A 17869-nucleotide genomic window follows, 5' to 3' on the forward strand; every position below is an offset into this window, starting at 1 on the left:
TAGTTTTTGCTGAATTTGGTTTATTTTGAGAGATCACTGTCTTGGTTTTCATTTTGGTTTCCTTTGACTTAAAAACAATACACGATTCACATGAAATAGCATTATGCGGATTTCAGTTTGGTGTTTCCATCTGCTAGCATCGGCTCTCGAGGGTTACAGGGACAGATTGTGCTACTCTGACTGAAAGTGATCAAGCTTTACTGCACTGCAACTGAAAGTCTTAAACTCGCAGGGCACAGAGTGCTTTTACTATATCTTGCCTGAAATATTTATTGGCTTCAATTATGAATTGCCACTGCTCAACTTGAATTGCTTTTACGTGCTCTTTGGCCAAAATAATAATCAAATGTACTAATTAGATATCTTTTGCTGAGTTCGCCCACCGTACTTCACTGTAAGGAGTGAAAACACAGGAGCTGATAAATCTGTCAAATGAAAAGCCTGTTTGGATCTAACTTCTGTAGCAATTTTCATCATGGTGAGACTCTCTATACTGTGATAGACATGAATCATACAATAATCTGAGACTTGGTGATCTGATAAGTCCATTGTACTGTAAGTGGCTTGTTTTTCAGTCACATGGAGATTTTACTTAGCGATATACCCATTCAAAGGTAGGTGGATGAGCTCCCCAGGTAGTGCTGCAATCCTTGAGCAGCTTTTTTGGGTAGATTTGCCCAAAACTAACAATTGATCAACTTCAGCAGCAGTGCTGATGCACATCTATTTTTTTTTTCTCCACAATAAAACTTGTTTTATTTGATTTATCTGCACATACATGACAGTGCCAAGTGACAACTGATTTGTTTCTAAGTGTTTGTGAATTTTCGGTTCACAACAATCAGCAGTGGAATTGCTTTTTATATTGTAGCTACTATCCTGAAGACAATGTGTGGTCCAAACTGAAGCCCCATCTCTGCAGCTTTAATTACATTACCAGTAGGTTTCTTATGGGATGCTATTTTATATCTGCACCACACCCTAAATGTGGACCCCCCCACTGGTTCCCATGATGCATTTTATGGTATAAACACTGATAATGCCATCCAGTTTTCAATTCCATGGTTGTAAAAATTCAGTTCATTTCGGGCTTTTGACCTTTAGTAACTCCCGAAGGACAGCCTGCGGTGAGAGACAGACCATGATCTCCCAAATCAAGAGGCATCCTTAAGCGCTAAATGTACCTAACTCAGGTAACCCTTGTATCCATTGTGACCTACAGTACATATTCCAAGATTCGGCAGCCAGATGCCTCCTGAGATTTAAAGCTATAAAATCCTACCAAATGTGTCTTTAGCTTGCTAAAACGATTTCATTTAGTGGTGCGTTTCAGATGCCTTTCTGTCACATTCATCTAATTTCCCAGCCTTTAGTGTGCTCCCAGTTTTCTTTTCAGAAATAAATTTTACCCGTAAACTTGCTTGTTTTCAGTCACAAGAGCCGTATTATTACGTTGTAAAGTCTGGCTGTTGCTGAGATTATTATGAGTATATAAAGTATATGGCAGTTCAGTTATTAAGGAAATGAGCTGATTTTGAAACAGAATTACTTAGAATTCAAATTTCAGTATTAGTCTTAACAAAAAATCCATTCAGTCACCTTCTTAATTCATGGAAATTAGGCCTTTTACATTTCTAAACATGTATTTAGAATAGAAAGTCAAATGTCTGCATAGTTCACATACTTAGCAATGGGGCTTGTCATAGGAAATATTTGGAGAAGAACACACAGCAGCCACTAGGATAATTTATATCTTGGGAAACAGATTCTTCATTAAGTATCTACCTCCGGTGATAGTGCTTCCCCCCTTATCAGTCTTTCCTCAGAATGTGAAGACTGTATCGCTTAGGTTGTCAGAGTAAGGCACAATGCTGCCAGCCATTCTGTTGGGATTCTGCACCAATTATTGTGCTCTGAACATTTGGCTGGCAAGGCAATGTTCGTTATTTAGATTGAGGTAACCGGTTCCCCACCCAAATGGCTCTGATGGTACTTTTGTGGAACATTACCCTGCCCCAACTAAAGCAATATGCATTTCTGAATGTATCATTAACCTCACGAACAGGTGTGTGTTATCTGTGCGTAGGACTGTAAGATGTGAGGAATTATAGCACGGGTGATATACAGTACGTCGACTCATATTTGACTGGAGGACATTTCCTCTTTTGTGCACGTTTGTGCATTTATGTGGGTGTGTGGATGCGTCACACTGGTCCATGGTTGCCAGGATAGATTTGAGGCTTATGGAAGCTTTTCCAGCATTAAGACGGTATGATGTGGATTCCAGTCGAGCATAAAAATCAAGAAACATCTCATTACTCCTTTGTTGCATTAAGAGGCGTTTGTGTGCGTGTGGGTATAAAGATATGACCGCATGGAGAACGGGCTGTCATAGGGATGTCCTCTCTGCAGGCATGCGGATCCTCGTGACGTTGCTGCTGGACACTCTGCCCATGCTCGGCAACGTTCTGCTCCTTTGTTTCTTCGTCTTCTTCATCTTCGGCATTGTGGGGGTGCAGCTGTGGGCCGGGCTGCTACGGAACCGCTGCTTCCTCCCAGAGAACTTCACCCTGTAAGTGACAACGAAACCAGGACTGGGTGTCGTACAGCCACATTCAATCCTGGAGTACATTTACTTGTTTCCCTGACGCATTTCACCTAATTTTACCTGTATACAGTGTAACAGCTTTAGTTACTTCCTGCAAGAGCAGCCTAGGCTACCTTACATTAACTGCTACAGTATTTCCTGCCACAGGCGTATGTATTTCAATTAGTGGAGCAGGTGCCCTGTGAGCATTGAAGTAGCATTTCAGGCTTTGGTGTCAGTCCTTAAAATAACAAGACAGGAACATTCCAGCTTCATCCTGACCCTGAAGCAAGAGTTTTTATGGTAAGTCAAGGTAACTAGTAAATGAAACAGTCTCTTCCAGTCAGCACTGGTGTGGGGAGGTCATCCTAAGTAATAATACAATGTGAGGCATATTGTTTCCTCCATCTTTTGTCACTTTTTTCGCAAACTGGAAGGAGTGAGCCGATAATCTCTGGTGATGGGCACAGTGAAGAAACTAAATGAATGAATTAATGATCTCGATTATCATAATTATTGCTTTGCATAAGAAGTGATCAGAAATTGGGATGATCTGATCTGAATAGAAGATGATATGGAATGAAGAAGTGGAATACAGCATGAAAATCGAACCCGATATATTGTGGTATTATTAAGTGCATATTTCTGAAGTTTGTCATAGTTTTTTCAGAGATTAGGACCAATGGGCCGTAGAAGCCCCTCGTGTGCTTAGTGACTTATAAGAGTTAATTCAGTGAGTCACTTTCGCAGTGAATAGAATCTGTGTTGACAGACACCCCAATTATCGTCAGTCAGGGATGTGTGCCATTAGCGAGGGACCACACCGGGCAGCCTCTCTGCTGCAGTCAGCAGTGATTTTTTCTGCTGTCAGGTTGGCATGCTGCTAAAACCGAGGTCCAAAGCCGAGGGTTTGTTCGAACAGTACCATTGTGCCGGACAAAGTTAATTAAATGGGGCTGTAGTTTTTGTATGTGTAGTACTCACAGAGTGTCTTATCGTTTAAGAAACCAGAGTACCAAGGAGGCTTATATTTTTACTTAAACTTCCCCCAGTTTTGCTTTAGTAGCATGATTTATTTATGAATGGATTGTAAGTTTGGGCAGTTACATAATATCTCATGTTTAATGGCGATATTGGGTCTTATAGTGTTGCAGAATCATGAATGCATGTGTGCTCCCCCCGCCCCCCCCCCCCAGCCCCTTGTCTCTGGACCTGTACAGCTACTACCACACGGAGAACGACGACGAGAACCCATTCATCTGCTCGCAGCCGCGTGAGAATGGCATGCGCCTGTGCAGCTCGGTGCCCACACTGCACGAGGAGGGTGTGCAGTGCCAGCTGGACCACACGGCCTACAACAACACCGACAACACCACCTGTGTTAACTGGAACCGCTACTACACTAACTGCTCCGCCGGCGACGTTAACCCATTCAAGGGCGCTATCAACTTTGACAACATCGGCTATGCCTGGATCGCCATCTTTCAGGTGAGCCGCAGCCACTTCATTGGAATATTCAACCTTTATATCCATCTGTTACCTACAATGTATTTATTTGTTTTGCTTGTTTGTTTGTTCGTTCGTTGAGATTTTCTGATTTGCTCCTGTTCTTGGTCTCGGATGCGTATAGACAATTATCTAAGAAGTTATTGAAGGTTTTTTTTTTATATCTGATCAATTTTATCACTGGATGGTAAACTGGGGATATTTTTGAATGCTTCCTTTCATCTGGTCTCTTAAAGAGATGTTTAAATGGAGAATGGAAACTCTGACTCTCTTCAAAATGTCTAAGTTTCGAGTTTTTATTACAGATATAAGGCGTTATTGATCTTAAGAGTATAAGAGTTATTGATCTGGTGTCAAAAAAATGACACATTAACTGAAAATCATTCAGATATAGTCAATGACTAGGAAATGAATGGAATTAAGAGCATTTTATCTTCAGTCATCATTATCTCCAGTGCACTAAACAAAATTAAATTCATTAGTCATGGGTAATTTACAGAGCGATAACTTTATTCTTGAATAAAACAATGCTTGTTGTCTACTTCCAGATGACAGATCACAATATATGCCATGGTCAGTTTTGCTTTAAAAAAATCAACGGGTTTTACTTAATTCATGCTGACTTCGGCTTTCAAGATGTGCAACCATGAACATTAATGTGACAGAATAAAAATCTGAGCTGAGCTTAAGAATTGTGTTGTTTGCAGTTGTAGCACCCCACAGAAACCACTGTTCTCCCATTATTTTTACTGTGTAGCAGTTGGTTTTTTTTTGCTGAAGTGAATCAGCTTCCCTTAATTTTTTAATTCTTCTCTAATGAAACATAATCTCTTATAGTGCCTGGCGTTATTTGCCACTAATTAATTGTTTCTGTAGTAAAATATTATCCTTGTGTTTTCCAGATACTGCTATTCAATATAAATGGAGCAACAGCATTCATTTTTGTTATGCATAGGTCTCTGCCTCTTATTAGTGGTAAAAACATTGATATGAACTGTGGAAATACACTAGTGATTACTATAAAAATCGCATTATCGGCAAAAAAAGATTGATTACACCAACTTTACACTGATTACAACGAGAGCCATCAGCATGAGTTTGAAAATATAATTAATATTATTCTGGTTACTCGTTCCAAACCACTCTTGTTGTTTAAGCAGACAGCACCTTGAATAAATTATTTTCAGCCTGCAAGATGTCTTATAAGATGAAGAGTATTTTTTTGGATACATTTGGCAGGCAGCCCAGTGACATTAGCTCTGGAAATTACTAATATGTCACGAGGAACTGTCCCGAGGATGATGTCAGCCTAGCGAATCAAAGAGTAACGTAGGGAAGGAGAAACATCCGGATTCCATAATGCAGGGAGCATTAGTGTAAGCCGTGAAGCCAAGAAAATGATCAGGCGTTAGAGAACTGCTCTCCAGTGCAAGCAACCTGTACCAGTGAAACCAGAGGGAAGAGAACTTATGTTGGTGGCATTCTGGAACGTGAATGAATTTAAAGACCTGGCTCTTTTCCTTCCGGGCCTCGTACGGCATTTCTAGACACATTTTCTAATGCTGGTGCAAATCTGAAGACGCACTGTAAAACAATGTCAGGTTCCCACAGAACAGTCACAGACCATGTTCATGGTAACCATGGCGATCTAGCTGGTGAGGCCCGGCAGACTGCTGCCGGTTCCAGTTCGACCCAATGCTTAGCAGTGCCCGAGGTGTAGGGAGGGAGGTGAATTCACACACAAGTGATTTGCCTGCATGGCGAAAACCAAGACAAGCTGCTGATCGTCTCCAATTATAATTTTAATAATTGCTCCGTGACATATGCATGTCTTTTAATTGTCATGTTCTATTAGCGACTAAATATCACTTAGTTATCTTTATTCTTATCGGTATTTAAATTGGATATGGAACTTGTTCTGCAGTGCATCTGCTAACAGATCAAATACAAAAATAAAAATAAATCAACTATGGCATGTATGATTAAAGCATTAGACTTGTCTTTTCCAAACTTTAAGGCTTATTGTTAGCTGTAATTACTGCATTTAAGGGTAATGCGTTTTCATTGCTTGTTTCCCCTTCGGGAAGCTCAAAACTGAAATTTGTTTCTAAAGCTGTCATGTCCTGAGTACTGGGAGGTACGTGAGCACTTAATCTCGCAGCTGCGAGCTGCCAATAGCCTGCTCCCCTCACTCGGCACTTAATTCGCTGCCTCTGAAATCAATTAGCTGTCTGACAGCTTTTCATCTTGGTTTCACACTCAGTAACATCTTGTAAATTACAGAAAAAAGAATGTTTCTTTTTTTCCCTTTAAGTCCGCCCCCTCCCCCTCTCCCTGTCCATCAGTTGCAGATACAACATGAGGCACAAGTGTCTCCTTAGTGCCACGGTGGGTTTACTAGCCACTTAGCAGCTGGGGCAGAATCTGAGCTGTACTGCAAGGCTTATAAACATGCCGCTGTCCCAGGATCAGCTGAAACACTCCCTTTGCCAACCTAAGAAACAGTCACATCTGCATGTTCTGTTTGTTGGTATAGAGGAGATATAATTGCTGGAAGAAGAGACGCTTACCCTGTCTTCATGTCTTTCTCTCTTTTTGAAGGTGATCACTCTGGAGGGATGGGTTGATATTATGTACTTTGTGATGGATGCACACTCCTTCTACAATTTTATCTACTTCATCCTCCTGATCATAGTAAGTGCTGTATCACTTGCAGACCAAGGCTTAAGCCCCAGGCGAAAGGGTCCATGTATGATGAGCATCACATCACACACACTGGCAGATTCATATTTTCAGGTTGCCAATGAATAGCATTATATTTTACTATATTCACCTATGTGTAAAGTGCCTTGGGGTGACTCTGTTGTAAAAGGTACTTTATAAAAATAAACTGAATAGAATAGAATAGAATAGAATAGAATAGAATAGAATAGAATATTTGTTGATTCTGCTTTAATTGTATACTGCAAAGCTTCCCAGTCCAGTCCTTGGAGACCCACAGTCAGTACGTGTTTTTGCTCCCTCTAAGCTCCCTGCCAGACAGTCACAAAAACGTGGATCGTCTGGCAGGGAGCTCGGAGGGAGCAAAAACATGGACTGTCTGTGGGTCCCTGAGGACCGGATTGAGAAACCCTGTTATATTGTGTAGCACACTATCCGGGGCATGAGATTACTCCCTATCAACAAAGGGGGTGCAGTTGGTGTCTGACTATTCAGTAGGATAAGATAAAGGAAAGCTGCACTGGGACAGTGCAGGAGTAGTTGACTCCGATTATTTGAGTTATAACTTTCCACAGCTTACACAGCTTACAGTTTCAGAGGCGGTATGTGGCAGAGGTGAGAGCTTTCATTGGCAATGCCAAATACATTCAACATGATGAAGAATGCTAATCTACTCCTACAGTCCGTTCAGTTAAAATGATAGCTTAATTAGCCTGGAGGATCTTTGAAAAGATTTTTCTCTTAATTTCTTAGTCTCCCAACTATGTCACACTCTCCGTTTTTGGGATGTGTCAACTTTCATGTGCCAGTTGAGTGGCTTAACACAGTGTTTCCCAACCCAGTCCTCGGGGAACCCTGGACAGTCCACGTTTCTGCTTTCTTTCAGCTCCCAGTGCACCTGTACCAGGTATTCGGTGTTCCTGATTGGCTGGGAGGTGGGAGGGAGCAAAACCGTGGTTCCCCGAGGACTGGGTTGGGAAACACTGCCTTAACAGATCTGTTAGATGTGAGCACAGTTGTCATATGTATGACTATATAAATAAACTGCCCATGACTTAAACAGGGCTGTGGCTTCCTCTCTCCCTGCTCAGGTGGGCTCCTTCTTCATGATAAACCTGTGCCTGGTCGTCATTGCCACTCAATTCTCAGAGACCAAGCAGCGGGAGAGCCAGCTGATGAAGGAGCAGCGCGTTCGCTTCATGTCCAACGCCAGCACCTTGGCTAGCTTCTCAGAGCCGGGCAGCTGCTACGACGAGCTGCTCAAGTACCTAGTCCACGTGGTGAGAAAGGGCAGCCGGCAGCTGGCCCATCTCTCCCGGGCAGCCGCACGCCGGGCCGGGCTACGGGTCTGCACCTCCCCCGTCCCGGAGCCTCCCCAGCACAAAAGAAGCCGTCGCACAAGGCAACCGGGCTCCATTCACCACCTGGTGCACCACCACCACCACCATCATCACCACTACCACTTGGGCAATGGCAGCGTTAGGGCTGACAGAGCCAGCCTGGAGCCCCGGGATGTGGAGAGCGGATCTGTGACCAATGGCAGCAGGCGCCTTGCCTCACCGGGCCCCCTGCCCCTGCTTCCCAGCTCAACCCTTTCCACCTCCGCCACAACTGCCCCTCCCATGGCCGGCAGTGCTGGTTCAGTTCACAGTATCTACCACGCCGACTGTCACCTCGAACCCGTACTCTGTTCAGTGTCCTCTACTGCCCCAGCTACTAACCCTGCGCTGCATGGCTTCAAGAGGAACTCTGTGCCTGGAGCCATGCCAGTAGCTCCAAAAAACTATCCTACCCTGTACCCCTCCTCTCCTCAGGAGCATCTAAGGGAGATGATGCCCGTCGATGCTATGACCAGTAGCTGTGGTGCCTTCACAGTTACCAACCTCAACATCCCACCTCCATCTGTAAACAGTACACAGTGTCTCATAGAGGCACACAGTCCCATAGGTAAATATCCCAAGTTACAGTAACAAATCATTAATAGGGATGGAACCAATAAAACTTCAAAGCCCATGGTGATCGGGATTACTGTAAATCACATCCACTTCAATTCAATTTATTTTTATATAATCCCAAAGTTTGGCCCAAAGCACTTAACACACAGTCAACCAATTGTAGCACTTACTAATGCACCACAGTTTAGGGTAACAATAGTCTAAATGGATAGTGAGTAAAAGACAACAGGTGTCTGCCCCATGAAAAAGAGCATCCAGTCAGAACCAGTCACAAACCTGTTGCATCAGTTGGTGACTGTCATCATATAATGGGTTTTCAACACATTAAGTCTGAAGTCACAGTCTTCTGTCAACGGGAATTCAACTAAAAGTTTAATATTATTTTTATAGTGTTATATCTGTAGGAATCACTGCTTGAAATTATAAATAATTTGCAGCAGATAACATTTTATAGTAAAGAGGGCAAATATAATGAAGGTAATGAGTATGCATGAAATGCAGAATGAATCAGACTAAATGTACTGTCAGACCACATCAAAGTGATCTATCTGGTTATTTGATTTGAAAATGCCTAACAGTTTTCTGTTCACTGGATTTAAAATGCCCTGGTCAATAATGATTTTCTCATGCTGTTTATCTATCCAGGGAACCACAGAAGCCAATTAACGCAGTTTTATTGATTCTTCAAAATAGCTGAGAGCTTGACTTCAAATAACTGATTTTCCATTTATTACCTCGTGCAGGAAGGGTCTCCTGCAAGCTGGCTACAGCTAACTGCGGCATCAGCCAGGACACCAATCTGACCTTTGACCCCGAGAGCTGCCCTTACTGCCTAAAATCCACAAGTCTGGACTCAGAAGGCACAGATGGGAATGAGACCGCCGACTCGGACAGCGAAGGCATATATGAGTTCACTCAAGACATGCATTATCGTGATCGCCGGGACCCTAACCAGAAAGGGGGGTCTACCAGAGTGAAGTTAGGTCTACGGGCAAGAAAAGTGCTACTTTTCTGGAGACTCGTGTGTGAGACTTTCCGCAAAATTGTGGACAGCAAATACTTCGGCCGGGGCATCATGATCGCCATCCTCATCAACACGCTCAGCATGGGCATCGAGTACCACGAGCAGGTGGGTGCCAGTCGCTCTCAGAGGCAGTGTGCCAATGTCACACAAGGCCTGGTCATCTTGGCCAGAAAGATCCGGGTTCATGAAGACAGAAGCCTTGTACTTTATGGTTATCGTGTTTGTTCCTGCTTAACTCTAAAATGTTAGGCAATGCATGAGTATTTTCTAGTTATAAAACTCAGCAGTAAGAGCTAAAGATAAAGTGATCCTGGTTTTGCCAAAGAAAGTCCTGTCATTGGATTTTCACCATGGCCTTTGTCAGATTAATCTTGGTAAAAACATACTGATGTACTGAGGAGATTTTTAGCCAGAATGCTTGGTAATTTGTCCAAAAATGTCCCATAAACCGCTTTGAGGAACTGTGTAGGAGTGGAGCATCTGGGCCTCAGGTATGGGTGATTGATTCCGCTTGGTCGCAGTGCATAGTCCAAGAAGCGTTTCAACTAAAACTTACTACACATTTGTCAAGAAAGCAGGCATGATTTTGAGGATAGAAAAAGAAACAGCCGCCACTACTCTATCCTTCTCTATAGCATTCTTATTGTGGTCTTTGGCAAAACAGATCGCAGGAGCTGCTCCTTCTGTCTTCCAGCCTAATGGCCTGTGAACTCTTTCCTTGGCAGCAGATAAAAATGGTTTTTACTTTGTTACAAGGAAAGAGGAATGAGGCAGTGATGTTCGATCCCTCTCATTCTGAAATAATACTGCCAGAGGCTGGGCCTGATGTCAGGATAATATATGACACTTATTTAAGGACTACCATGGATCAGTGTTTCAGTCTTTCAGTGTACCTCGACCTGAAACCTCATCAGCTGTTTATCATTTATTTTAGCCCAAACGTATCTGTTAGTATCATGTTAGTTCAACCCCCCTGCATCACAGAATATCATTGGGTTATTTGTTCGACAAACGCTGTACAGTCCTGACTATTATGACCTTAGAAAACAGCAAGAGAAAATGCTTAGACTGTAAATCTGATGCAGTTCCTTGAACAATAGGATGTTTTTTCACTTATACAAACACTCTTAGGAGTTGATTCAGAATATACGTCCGGTTATGGGTTTGCTACAGCTGCATTTGTAAACCAAAACCTGTTTTCTGCTTTATTACCTTAGAAATGGCAATGAGCTGACATTTTGTTTTTCCAGCATCAGAAGTTCTCTGTTCAGCAATAAATAAATAAATAGATTTTCACTTCTGTCCCTTGTGACATTCATGTATTCGGAAACTAATGTTTTAGTCATAAAGCTCACTACTTTAGCTGTACGCAATTCACAATTTTACATTATTTGTAAAATGTTATACAAACTAAGATTCGATATGTGTGCACGATATTAAACAGAAATTGCTGGAGACTGAAACTCAGCCTTGTAAGCCTCTGTTAACATTTCAAGACTAATTTTACTGCTGCTGTAGGCCATCTTTAGCATAAATGTTATCTAACAGCAAGTTGCTTGACAATAAGGGTGCCTTGCTTCTCACACAGCTTACTGTATTAATAAGCAGAGTCTTTGTTTAGCACCAGCTTCTCTGCCCTTTCCTGCTGCCGGATACTCTCCAGTGAAAGATCCAGGTGATGCGTTTCTGTGCTTTAGTGCATCGCTAATTGCATCGTTTGCTGCTGATTCCCAGGGAAGCGGCCACCGCCCCCCACACGCACTCCTCCCCAAGGGGTTTTTTGAGCCATCTAGTGAATGTGAGACATTAGTGCAATAAGAATTCAAATTTACAAGGTTACTCGGGTTCCTTGACCCAGTCCCTCGACAAATAAAAACAGACGCCAACCTGCCTAATTGCATCTGTTCCCTTTAGCTTTCCAGGAAGTTTTATAGCCTCACTCTAACCCTCATCACTTCTCACTCTCCTCACTGTTTTTCCAATTTGGCTGCCTATTTACTCCAATTTTTGCATTGGCTGTTTTTGGAATGTACATTTTCTTTGCGCAGAGAGGTTTGCTAAAACCAGAACAGGCAGCACAGCTGATCTCTCGTTTTTGTTGGGCATTTTCACCCACTAGCGTCAAGCTATTCCCTAGATCTGCACAGGCTCGCCGATTCCAACCAGGACCACAACACGAGGGATTTATCAATCCTCTGATACTTTGTATTGCTAATATTAATGACTTTCTGTCATCAGTAATCTTTTAATGATAATTGTTTGTGTCGTGCATATATGCATTCATGATATAAACACTACCTAAGCAATCCAGGATCAACTCAAATTTAAAAATATAAAAGTAGACCTGTATTCAGTAATCAGGATGAGTAAACAAGTAAATTACCTCAATGAGTAAACTTACATATATACTGTATATCCAGGTATCCAGAGCTGCCAACTCTGACACATCTGATGTGACACTCACGCTTTCTGACTCATGCTCTTGCCAGAAATCTTACGGCACATCTATATTTCATTATAAACGTAAAATTAGCTACATCAAAAGTACTGAGGTAGTTTGCAAACCCTACAGACTATTTACAAGGTAATAAAACTGTTACATACATGTAAAAAAAGGTGCAGACTTGTCTCGAATTGAAAATTTCACGCCAGCCAGCTGAGCGAATTTGGCAATCCTGGGTATCTTTTGACTTGCATCTGCATTTGGGATCATGACCACAGGACACAGGTCAGTTTGATTGTATTTCAGTAATTATAGGGGAGAGGCAAGATATTACATACAGTACTGTAGTATACACAGAGTACTCTACAGTAAGTAATAGGCACTTTTACACTGAAGTTCCAGAACCTGGTCCCGGTTTACAAGTCCCTGCACTGTCTCCAAGGGGAACTTTTAATGGTCCTGGGCGATTTTGTGTGTTGCTTTCACACCATATTTCAGGAACTGGGACCTTTATGCTAAATAACCATGGGGGACACAAAATCTTTTTAAGTTTAACCAAAACAAGTGAGAATAAATAAGTCGTTTTTTGTTATTTGTTATTTGTTGGGCGGATTGGTTGTGATCAAAACGGGACACAGCCTTTTATTTATTTATTTTCTTATAAATAAACTTTTTTTATGACTCCTGTTAAATCTAACAAGCAGATCGATCTTTCGTTTTCCACAGAATAAAAAATTATATTATGTTATCCCGCTAATAAGTGCTGGCAAGTTTCACAGCCAGGGCCGGCAATATTAGACAAAAAATATTGGTTAGCGATCAAATTTTCCAATGCAGAAATATGGAGAACCAAGCAAAAAAATTTATTGATCGATCCATTAAAAGTAATTGGGCTTCCAAAATAATTCCATCTGCTCCTTGACATCTCTTTTTTCTGCCCTTCTGCATAACCATCAAGTTAGCGAGGTGCTTGTGGTTTACCATTCAGCAAGCTGTGACTGTATGCAACTCCCTAGTAGTTTGCAATCGAATGAAATGTAACTAGCACGGACTAACGAGCACTTTTTAGTCCAGTTAAAACATACCCTGGTTTGATTTCTCCCTTAGTACGATTCGTTTGAGCACTTGGGTACAGACCCACACAATCAGACTGAGATATTTGAGAGGAGGTGGTCTCGGTCCAGTCCCAAACAAACTCTGGAGCGGTTTGTTTGTGGTGTGAACATGATGCGACCACAATCCAACCCAACTTCCGGGGGTACTCCACGGGTTTGAGCTAAACCGTTCCTATACCCAGGTGTGCCTTGCATTCTGGGATGCGGCACAGCAGGAAAACCAGTAGCAGCACTAGGTAGAGAAGGAGAAACCAACTGAGGTCTTATTTGGTCTAGCAGCTAGGGACGTTGCCTTCTTGAAACCTGAACCTTAAGGGTAATAAATGATAAAAAGAACACTACAACTGTCAGCTCCTAAAAAGATCTGTAAAAACTCTTCAATTTTCTAAATGTTCAATCAACGGCTGAAAGAGAGAGGATTAGACCGTTCGACTGAAAATTTAGATAATTTTGGAGTTTTTATAGTTCTTTTATATATATCTTAGGTTTCCTCCGGGTACTCCGGTTTCCCCCCACAGTCCAAAGACATGCTGAGGCTAATTGGACTTGCTAAATAGCCCATAGGAGTGCATGTGAGAGTGAATGGTGTGTGAGTGTGCCCTGTGATGGGCTGGCCCCCCATTCTGGGTTGTTCTCTGCCTCGTGCCCATTGCTTCCGGGATAGGCTCCGGACCCCCCGCAACCCAGTAGGATAAGCGGTTTGAAAAATGGATGGATGGATGGATGGATATATATCTTATTTTGACCTTACCTATAAATGCCATTGGACATTGGCTCATTAGGACATGAGTCGATGGATACCTGTAGTTTAAATGGTAAGTAAACATAGAATATAAAGAATGAAATAAGCTATCAGAAACATAAGGAAATAATGGCTGTGGATTGTATACAGAATACGATAAGTGACAGCTGTATCTGCAATTTCAGTGTGTATTCACTGTGAGACCAATATATTGTGCTTCGGGCTCCTCAGCCATCTTCTCAATGGCCCTCTATTGACAATAGACTGCAGCGTTTGCCAAGAGGGAACTGTCAAGGAGTGCGAGACACCTGATGAGTGCGGGACAGCACTGGAAGCTTGGATTCACTCTGAGTGGCCCGTACAAACCCACCCCCCCACTCTAACCACCCACACCCTCAGCCCCTCTCTCTACGCTTCCCTGCTGGCTTAAAAGTCATGTCAGTTTCCTGTGCCAGAGCGAAGCGTAATTGTTTTGTCTGGTGCTGCTCCCTCGTGGAGTAAGGTCAGCGCTCAGCGCTCTTTACGCTGAGCCTCAGGGCCTATGAAGTACGCCACTCCTGTCAGTGGAACGGCTGCTAGGGTCTGTTCCTGAGTAAGCAAAATGCACGCTTAGGGTTTGCCTAAGCGATGGTAACTGCTCTCCACCTCCACTTTCTAAGCATCGCTTTTTGTTTGTTTGTTTATTTGCTTGTTTTTATCTATTTTTCTGTTTGTTTGTTTATGTGTGTACGTGACATAAGGCTTACTTGGAGAGAAATCTGTAAAAAGCATCATAGGAGTTTCCAATTCAGAAAAGTTTAAATTGGGGTAACTTTTATGTTAAGGGGTTTGGTCCAACCATCTGAAGCAGTGTTCTTTTTTATCGTTTATTAGCCTTAAGGTTCAGGTTTTAATAAGCAGATTTGTTTTACTGCGCCTGGATCATGACAACAGCATTATTAAGGCTTTTACAATGAACTTTTATTTGTTGTATTTTTTTAGTAATCATATTTATGGTAATACCCTGTCTGCCACTCTTTCTAATTCCGTTCTTCTCACGTGCGTGCCTCTCTATGCATCGCTGAATTAGAATTTCGAGCTGCATTCTTCTTCATGCTGTTCCATGATACATGTAGCTGAGCACCACTTCAGAACTACTACCGTACACATCACTCAATTAAGTCAAACACCAAAATGCTATTTAGTTATTTGAGTGAGGAGTATTCATCTTCATATACTGTATTTCAGGTCTTGCACAGATATGATTATGTGTTATAAAAAATAATTAATTCTCATTTGTGATTGGTTATTATAAATCCATCCATTTTCTGAAACCACTTTGTCCCATTCAGGTACATGGGGGTCTGGAGCCTGGGGCACCAACTCATTGCAGGGCACACTCACACACACCACTCACTCACACATGCAATCCTGTGGCTAATTTTTCAAGTCTAATTAAGTGCAGCATGTTTTTGGACTGTGGGGGGAACTGGAGTACCATGAGGAAACCCCACGATCACACGGGGAGAACATGCAAACTCCACACACAGGGGGCCCTGGGCCCAGAGATGAGAGGCAACAGTGCTAACCACTGCACCACCGTGCTGCGCCAGTTAATATAAAGACTACTATAATACTGAATTTTATATTAATATATTGATTTCAAGACAAATTATGCTAGACCAATCTTTGTTAAATGCAGCAGTTTCGGTTCTGGAACTTGCAGCAATATAACAGAATTATGCTCTTGTAATTAGCCATTCCAGCATTATGCAGCCTACTACTGACAGTATTAAATTACATTGCCTGGTGCATTCAGATGAACCAAGAGAGCTCAGGTCTCAATCTATCATTCCAAGCTTCCGTATTGCCCTTAGGCTGCTTCCTCCTGTCGACTTTAAGCAGGTACTGGGCTTCTGGAGATAAGCTGACACTGTTCAACTGCCTATGTAAGTTTAAGTATTACATTACTGTTGTCAATCAGCATTACATTAGAATTAGGTACACATCACCATTTGCCCTATAACGAAAAAAAAGACATTTTTATACAATATATGAGTTAGTCATGCAGGCTTAAAATCTTTCTTGTATTTCAAGAAGGTTGCCTTCGGTCTTGCAGTGGTTATTTTCACTCAAGTTGTTCTTGTGGGACATTGGATGACGTGGCACTGATATTATTTGAAAGTACTTCAAAAGAGTACAATTGTATACAAAAAAGAAAAGCCTTCAGATTATATCAGTGTTGTACAAGCTACTATGCTGCCCCATCAGCTACATGAGAGAAAAAATACATAATGTCAGACTTGCGGCAGTCTACACCACATGGTCATGGTGTTTTGTTTTTGTTAATACCACAAAATATAACCTTTTATATTATTTTATTTTATTTAAAAGGTAGCCCTTGTTTTTTTCTTTTGAAGAAATTATGTTGTATGCCGATTTTAAAATAACAAAAACTACTTATTCTCCTATTTCTTTGTCTTTCGTGTCAGCTGCCTAGTAAGACACATATACAGTAAATGGACATTACACAGTATTATTATCATTATTATGATTATGATTGTGATTATGATTGTGATTATGATTATTATTATTATGATTATTATTATTATTATTATTATTATTATTGCCATTATTATCAGTAGTAGTAGTAGTAATAGTAGTATTTAGTGTAAAAGTGTGTCAAATGTTTGACCATTAACCCCATATTGTTGTACTGGATAAGCAGTTGGACTGATGGTATTTTATTACTTCATCAGTCTTAATATGTGTGTAGCCAATTTGGTCCAATTATGTGACATTGGGAACATAAGGAAGCAGGCAGTTGCAAAATATAAAAATAGTGCTTTATAACTTTTATCTGTATATTTGAGATGAAGAATGTTACTCGATGTTAGTCTAATTCACAACACAGTGATACTCCTGGGGCTCTAACCCAAGATGGTTTGCGGTTCAGCCAGAAGTTGGCACACTCAGCGTGGCACTGGGTGTCTGTCACAGTTGCAGTTCTGCACAAATCTAAAAGTTGAGTGGGTAAAGTCTCAAAATTTGGAAATATCCTTCCATTTATTTCTGAGGATTAAACCTAAGCTGCATTAATTTACTGCTGATTTTTAGTGTAGTTCCTCCTGTTATGGTCTGTGCTTTACCATTCGGGACCTTCACGCAAAGACACTAAAGACTCACCCAGAAGACAGATCTTCCAAGCTATTGGCATAAACCTTGCAGACTTTTTTTAAGCAACTCTTCAGCTTTTGTGCCATAAAACACAAAATGCTATTGCCTTTTATGTTAGGATTAAACTTTAACTGGCTTATCCAGCAAATATGACCCTTTTTATTGCTGAGATCATAAAATTATAAATATGTAAGCATTTTAGCATTTTGTGGAGCTGGACACCATAAGTATGGCAGTACATGCATGTGATTTTAGCTTCCTTCTGTACCCTCGAGCGAGAGACAGCTCCAAATTGCTTCTGTAAATATCTGGTTATTAAATTGCATGCAATGGTGAGTGCAGTTGTGCACGTGTGTGCAACCGAATTATTAAAATTGCTTTGGATACCATCATCATCTGAGCAAATCGAGCGATGTGATTAACGTGAAGCCAGCTTTAACACGGCTGCTGCCTTCTCCTCTGGGGACAGGGGGCCGTATCTGAGGAACGCTTTCGCTGCCTTATCTCACACACACTCTCCAGAACCCTGCTTCTCTTCGCCCAACACAGACTGGCATCCAAGCAGCTCGTCACCGCTACCTCTTCGGGAGGGGGTGGCAGCATTGAGTGGAATGGGACTG

The 17869-nt window shown here is 41.7% G+C and overlaps 1 protein-coding gene across 3 annotated transcripts in view; it reads left to right on the plus strand.

Moving 5' to 3' along the window:
- The window catches only part of cacna1g (calcium channel, voltage-dependent, T type, alpha 1G subunit), a 192548-nt gene that overhangs the window by 103490 nt on the left and 71189 nt on the right, over positions 1 to 17869 (plus strand). For all 3 annotated transcript variants that reach the window (XM_049013647.1, XM_049013648.1, XM_049013649.1), the window contains exons 6-10: positions 2413 to 2572; positions 3784 to 4075; positions 6695 to 6787; positions 7906 to 8761; positions 9513 to 9898. In XM_049013647.1, the coding sequence (XP_048869604.1) occupies positions 2413 to 2572; positions 3784 to 4075; positions 6695 to 6787; positions 7906 to 8761; positions 9513 to 9898 (1787 nt within the window). The remainder of the gene's footprint in view (positions 1 to 2412; positions 2573 to 3783; positions 4076 to 6694; positions 6788 to 7905; positions 8762 to 9512; positions 9899 to 17869) is intronic.

The sequence above is a fragment of the Brienomyrus brachyistius genome, chromosome 5 (assembly GCF_023856365.1).
Source record: "Brienomyrus brachyistius isolate T26 chromosome 5, BBRACH_0.4, whole genome shotgun sequence".
NCBI lineage: Eukaryota > Metazoa > Chordata > Actinopteri > Osteoglossiformes > Mormyridae > Brienomyrus > Brienomyrus brachyistius.